This window comes from Falco punctatus (genome assembly GCF_963210335.1).
Source record: "Falco punctatus genome assembly, chromosome: 7".
NCBI lineage: Eukaryota > Metazoa > Chordata > Aves > Falconiformes > Falconidae > Falco > Falco punctatus.
In genome coordinates this window covers 9,991,540-9,998,645 of record NC_137587.1, presented here as the reverse complement: position 1 = coordinate 9,998,645, position 7,106 = coordinate 9,991,540, and the positions used below count along the sequence as shown (strand labels likewise).

Sequence of the window (7,106 nt, the reverse complement as noted above, 5' to 3'; positions counted from 1 at the left end):
AAGTTACAAAGGAAGCTAATGTTGCCAAGAGATTGGACAGAAGAACCTCTAACAAGGTGAAAGCTGGTTAAGGGTAGGAAGGAAAACACAAAAAAATCCATCCATTATCATGACTTGGTGATGAACTGATTTATTAGTCAAACAGTGCGTTACTGACAAATAAATTGGACATACTTAATTTACGAGTGATTTTTTTAAGCTGCTCATTAGCTAAAACAAAACAAAGTCAAGAGGGCTACTGAATTTTTATCTCCTAAACTGCCACTAGTGTGAACAGTTTAGTATCTCTGAAAGTTGAAGAAGTTCGATACCAATTATTACATGAATAGAAGTGCTGAAGTGATTCAAATCGTATCGTTACTACCTTTACTTCCACATTTCGTTTCAAGCACCAACAGAAACCAGCACAGTAAATACAAGAAGTGAGAGAAAAACATTTATTTTATTTGTATTGAGGCAAAAGGAGCTCATCTCATTTAGATCAAAGAAATGGAGAGCTGTAGTAAAGTTTTGGAGAATTTACAGAAAACAACCCTCATGCTTATCACATCAGTATATGACCGAATTTCCTATGTCAAAACTCTCTCTCGTCCTTTAGACTTGGCACAAATTTTTATTGCCCATTACCTCATTTCACATCTTTACTTGTCAAAATGTCCTATTACTTATGTAAACATCTGTTTTATGTGTAAACTTCAACGAGTAAATGGGAAATCAGACTAATTTATCCACCCTCAAAAAAAATCAAGTATGAACTAAATATCAAATTAATTACATCATATTCCATACAATACTGTTTCAACAAGAACTATAGCCTGTTGAATTCACAACAAAAAGGATGCAGAAACAAAAAGCAGATGTGCAGTGTCATGCATTACTTTAATAACATTATAAGGCAATAATAAAAAAGGTAAATATATATATATTCTTTTTTTAAGTATACTCGCCAAGGCAAAAATCAAGGCTGTACTCTTAGTCAGTTCGTTTTAGTAGTGTAGGATTTTTCGCAGCTCAGGCTGTGTTACCTTTTGAGCATATTCATCTGTTACAGTGATAACAGATACTTTTGTCAAAAATAACATGTGGATTTAAATTTTGTGCAATAACAGATTTTTTTTTTACTTTTTCAGTTCAAACTCTTTATGTGGAAATAAAGAAAAACTCTGTTCCCCCAAAGAGTCAAGTAGAGTAAGTGGGAAGAAATACTTGGACATGAACAATAGTATCTCTGCAGGAAAGAAAAGTTCAGCACCCTAAGTCAAAAGACTGAGTTAATACCATTTTTATATGCTTTTTTCTTGCTTCTTTGTTCACTTCATGCTCAAACTGAGTAAGCAAAAGTTGTCATGTGGCAGTCTCAAAAGCCCAACATCACCAAAGATTTCTTTTACTGTTCAACGTGCCTTTGTAGTGCATAGCAGGATCAACCTCAACCGTTTAAAAAAGGAAGCTGAAATCACATCTCAAAGTTGTTATATAATTACTTGGAGATCATTTAGTATTGCAGTAATCAAAACAACTGTTCTTTTTGCTCTAATTACAACTTAATTTAATCTACTAGTCATTTTTACAAACCGCAGTTCACATTAAAACATTTGCTGATAACAAAAGCTTTTCTTTGAAGACAACACTGCTTTACATCTAGTCAGGCAGCTTGTGCATATCAGAGCGTTCTGTCAAGAGAGACATGGAAAAGGGTAAAGCAGAAAAAGCTGAAACATGGCTACAGCTTATCTGTGCCTTTAATGCACTGCAGAATCTCAGGCAGCACTAGAGACAGCAAGTTTCTTCAGATGATCCATAAATACTTGCAAGCTGACATCATCAGTAAGAATGGGTGCTCCAGACTCCTATAAAATAAAACAGGAACTGATTATACTCATTCTGAAGAAAAAGCATTTTAAGGCACAGTATGTTCCATTAAATAAATGCTTTGTAAATTTAGAAAGACCTTAGAAGGATATCATTGCTGAAATCCTCTGACAAAAAAAAAACAGCAGACTGTACATTTACATAGATTTTCATATGTTTACATAAATACAGGCATGAACCACAACTACACTCTCTCCCATATTAATGCATACAGCAACAAGCTGCAGCATAGCAGGATATTTATATCAACCACACAAACCTCAGGTTTTGACAGCTGACAAATACTAACTTAGAATTTTTTAAAACTGAAACTTCCCTCTACAGTTCCTGTATCATTGCTACCTAAATGAAGTAGATAAAAGGTGAAAGAAACAGAAACATGCAAGTGACACAACTAACCCATCGATATCTGTCAGTGAAACTCCAACTTAGCAAAATGGCAAAATGAGGAAACAAATCCACTAAGGGTCTGATCTGACACCGAGTCAAGGTCAGCTATCTTTCTCAAGGAAAGCTGGGCTGATTCTCTCCTACAGCTCTGTGTCACCTCAGAGAAACACCAAAAACAACATCTCAAAGTCATGCCACTGCAAAATCAGATTACAACAGATTTAAAAAAACCCTTCTGGGTGGATTTTGGAATTTACTCTTTAACCTCAGAAGTAATTTTCAGAAATTCACAAAGTTCAAAATGGTCATCTTTTAATTCCTATTTTTAAACAAATTTACAGCCTAAATAAAACAGCAGGTGGCAACTCTGCAAAGGTTACGTAGCAACTCTCAAGTCCTTTGAAACCAATCTGCTACTACTTCCATTTACAGATGTAGGAAAAATTCCTATAAATCTCAGCAATTCAACCTTTTCAGAGGTACTAAGCACCCTATTTCCAAATGAAATCAGAGCTGTCTGAACTCTCGCATGTCTGTGTTTTGGACAATTTTGTAAGCCTGAACGAGACTGCTTAGAACTGGTGCCCCTTTCTGAGAACTGGCCAACTCAGTTAATCATCAAGGGACAAATCCAGGAACAGCAGGAGTCCTTAGATCACTACAATACACTTGACACAATACACAGCCACTCTCAGGGAGGGCCCACTAAATTATCTATCAGCTGATGGTGGTAAAATGAGAATAAAGGGTGTTCTGCTTCCAAGTCAGCCAAATGCTAAGCATGAGCTCCCTTATTTAAAAAGCCACAAGGGAATTACAAGTAGTTTAATTCTGGGGCAGAAAATGATTTGTCACCTTGTATCTTACACATGGACGAACAGTCCCTCATCCTCTAGTAAATAAACCACCAGAAGAGTTGATAGACCCCTAAGAGATCCCTCACAAAGATCTGTTAGTGGTAATCCAGGGTAATTAAATCCAATGGACAGACTCTATTCCTGAAGATGAACACCTCGCTCAGTGTGCACACAGGCAGCTGCTGTCACCACTGCTACCACCAACAGCAGTAGCTTTGCTCTGAAGACTGCTCATTCAAAATTTTGATCTAAGGCATACAATGAGAACTTTAATTAACAGTGATCTGGTGAAAGCTAGCTGGCCATTTGCCTCATCTTTCACTGCAAATTCCCCATAGTTACCAATACAAACAAAGATTTAACAAAATTAAAAGGCCAGAAATAAAAGCGTTCTCAAATAAATGCCATATCCAATATAATGTGAAAATTTCAACTGCATCTTCAAAGACTAACAAAAATAATAAACCTGTCATACAGCCCTACCATTATTTTCTGAAAATGTTTTCTGTACTAAATAAGGCACCTACCTACTAAAATTTAAAAAAAATCTTTACTTACAATATTAAGAAAAACAACTACATTCATCACCTGAAACATCGTTTCAGTGGTGTGCGGGTGCCCTCTTCAGTTCAACGTGGGCTAACAAGTTTTTCTGTAGACTTTCAGTTATGCTCAAAATAAAATTTCATGTAAGTCATGAAACTCAGGAAGCTCATGAGAAAAACAAAAGCAAAATCAATTCAGTTTAAAGTTTTCTCCCAACAGTTACATTTCTCATTTAATAATTTGTACTTGGTTCAACTTTGCTGACAAAAACCCCTGCAAGCTAAGGAGGGTATTATGGTGAACACATGCTGCAACACCACTGGGGAGATTAACACAGCATTTCTTATGTTACCCTAGAACTGAATTATTTTCAGCATGAAAAGGGGAAGCTGTCTTTTCTAGTATCTATCAGTTTCACTTGTCCAGCATGAACAATTTTCTTAGAGATCAGTTCAAGAATTGTTCTTTATTTGTATTTACATTTGGAATACTGTTTCACTTGCCTACTAGTTAAATGAGCAGGAAACAATTGTCCTGTACTGTTGGAAATGTCAAAACTTCAAAAATTTCTATGTAATGTTTAGATAAAAAAACAAGACCTTTCAAACTACAGGATGTGTGTGTATGCTGTGGAGGAAATACGATTAAGAGAGACACTAAAGATTGCTGGCTAGGTTATCAACTTTGAAAGCAAGACAGATGGGTACAAATAGTGCTGTCCCTGACACAGTACAAAGTTTTCAAGTGTTTTCGCTCTGGATCTCAGTGGTCTTCGTTGCCAGAAGCTTCATTAGAACCAGGATGTCCCTATGAAAACGTACCCTGATAAAACTTACCTGACAAAAATCACTGCCATAAAACTGCTACAGAGCTCTCTCCCTCATGACCTGAGCACTGCATGCCCTTTAGCAAAATACTTTAAGTACAGTTAAATATGTAGCTTCGACTGTCTGATGCCATTACGTTTTCATCAGGAAATGGCACTGCACTAGTATTCACCCACAGCAGTGTTTCTCTTCCCACTACAAAAGCTGAATGTGGAAAGAGAACATGGAACTGGGATGCAATGTTCAGTAACACAAGCTGCTCCAGAAAGTTTAACTTTTGAACACTTATGTAACTTCCTTTCTAAAGACAGTATTTTAAAAGCAGATTCCTGGTCACCCAGGCCACAAAAATTCTGGGAAACGTCAGTACACTGATACTGGTGCACATTTCAGTTCTTGCTTATAACTAACTCCAAAATGTATTTCCCCCTTAGTCATTATGTGTGGTAAGCACTCTTATTCCAAGGAATTTGAAGGTGTCCCTCTAAGAAAGGTGGCAACCTTTCTTTTTCTATGAAAGCAACCTAACAGAAGCTTACAACAGCAAACCAGATCATTTTTCTCTGAAGAAATGAAACCATTTTTCTTAACTTTTCGCAATTTTGGTGGCATCAGGCCAAAACTACATTTCTTTTTCAGTTTCAAAACCTGGCATTATTGTTTACATGTACATGATGTGTCACTTGATTTCTGAAACAGGGAAAAAAAGATCGTGTACAAGCTTCATCAGCAGATTCATACTTACCTGTCCCCATGCATACATATTGTTATGAGTCTGAGAGGGATTTACTTTTGAAAGCAGGAAGCGAGCCTTTAAAAAGCAAAACACAGGCAATAAATTAGTCTTCTCAAATAGAAGTTTCTTATATTCAGAATACATTACATGTGTATGAAATAGGTCCCTATTATTTGGAGATACAACGATGCACAGATACCTATCCAGAAGAGCAAGTAGCACCTCTATAAATAAAGCCACTCCCTGGATTCTATAGCTATAATGCAGAACAGCTATCAACTTTTCAATGCATCAAAAAGTAAGCTTTTGTATTTTCCTAAGCACTAGCAAAGCAAATGTGCATATGACTAAGATATTAATTAATAAGTTTCAAAAAATCAACACAAAGAATAACTCCAGTGCTGTCCAGAGGCCCTGAAAAGTATTCTCCTTTTTGTCCTACGGACTTCACACAAGGAATCTTAAGAGTCCAAGTCAGTATGGTGAAAATAGTAGTAAATAACAGGATTTATATATTAGCCAAAAAGTTACTATTGAATACCTGGCTCTGTAAAAGCTTTGAAAGTCAAAATGTTCCCTTGCAATTTACATATATTTTAGCACAGAAAGGCATCTTTACTACCAAAAAAGTCTCATGATGTTACTAACACATCTCTTCCCAGATAATGTAATATATACTTTACCATACCTGGCTTCCTCCATGCTCTGTGTCAATGTATCTGGGCATTGGAAATCTGGAATGGAGAATTTCTTGGGCATCATCTATTGGAGCTTGTAGCAAGTGGTGGAAATTTTCATATTCAGGCATATCTTGGTAACCTGATTTACGCCACTGAGCTATGGTCTGGAGATAGGGAGAAGAAAGAAGTTTAGAACTGATTCACCAATCTTTATTAGAGGATACACAGGGCTTTTCAAAGGAGAGTATGTGCCATTGCTGGCCTCTTTTCTATCACTCACCCCTTTCTGCCCTTTAGCATGCAAGTTAACTCTTAAAAGTCAAGATGTGCAAGTAACATGCCACTAGGTTTTGGTTGGTTGTTCAGGGTTTTTTAACTCGAAACAATTTGTGGTCCATCTGTATTTCCTTTTTTTGTCATCCTTTGTATGCTACATATTTAGCTCAGGAAGTCAAGGATGCTATTTACAGTTCTCTAATATTTATGCCTATGACACAGAAGAAATACAGATTTATACCAATACTTATCTTTCAGGGCCTGTAGTACAGCACCCCCACCTGCTAGGAGCGAAGCCAGCTGCTCAAGGTCAGCTCACTGATACAGGCTGTAGTTAAGGAAGACCTGGAGGGAGCCTCAGCAGAGGGTTCCCACCTCCTTTGCTTGGCAGCCCTGCCTGTGCCTGGCCATGCACCCTGCTCATCCGGATGCCCACCCGGGGACTTGACTCCCTGGCTTGAACTGGGATCTGCCTCATCCCCATCAAGTTGTCTGGTGACCTGGATTGGAGGCTGAGCCTGGCTACTGCCTGTAAACCGCTCTGCTTGCTTTGCTCAGGTACCGTGGGGCCAGGACCTCACTGGTGAGGCCTCTGCCTACCTTGCCATCAGTTCCCTGTTCCCCTGCCCCTAGGGAACAGCCCAACCCTGCTGCTTCCTGACAGTATCTTACAAAAATATAGAGAACATTTTTCTACTTAAGAAGCATTAAAAGTTTAGTAACTATTTTTAAAAGTGCTGCTATGAGGACATGATCCAGAACAGTATTCCTCAAACTGTCAGCTGAGCCATTTACAGTTGCAAAGCAGTAAAAAGCAGCAATGCAATTCCTCCAGGGAAGCAGAGCACTAGACAAGCATTTATATTTGTATTACTTGGGAATGTCTATCTACCTAACTGCCAGGAGCAGCTTCATTCCTCCT

The 7,106-nt window shown here is 37.8% G+C and overlaps 1 protein-coding gene across 6 annotated transcripts in view; it reads right to left on the bottom strand.

The window, feature by feature from the left end:
- Nucleotides 1–423: 423 nt before the first annotated feature.
- SEC23A (SEC23 homolog A, COPII coat complex component) overlaps nucleotides 424–7,106 on the bottom strand; it is a 31,776-nt gene continuing 25,093 nt past the window's right edge. For all 6 annotated transcript variants that reach the window (XM_080395290.1, XM_080395291.1, XM_080395292.1 and 3 more), the window contains 3 exons: nucleotides 5,917–6,072; nucleotides 5,238–5,303; nucleotides 424–1,850 (listed from right to left, as the gene is read on the bottom strand). In XM_080395290.1, the coding sequence (XP_080251416.1) occupies nucleotides 1,761–1,850; nucleotides 5,238–5,303; nucleotides 5,917–6,072 (312 nt within the window). In that variant the 3' untranslated portion in view covers nucleotides 424–1,760. The remainder of the gene's footprint in view (nucleotides 1,851–5,237; nucleotides 5,304–5,916; nucleotides 6,073–7,106) is intronic.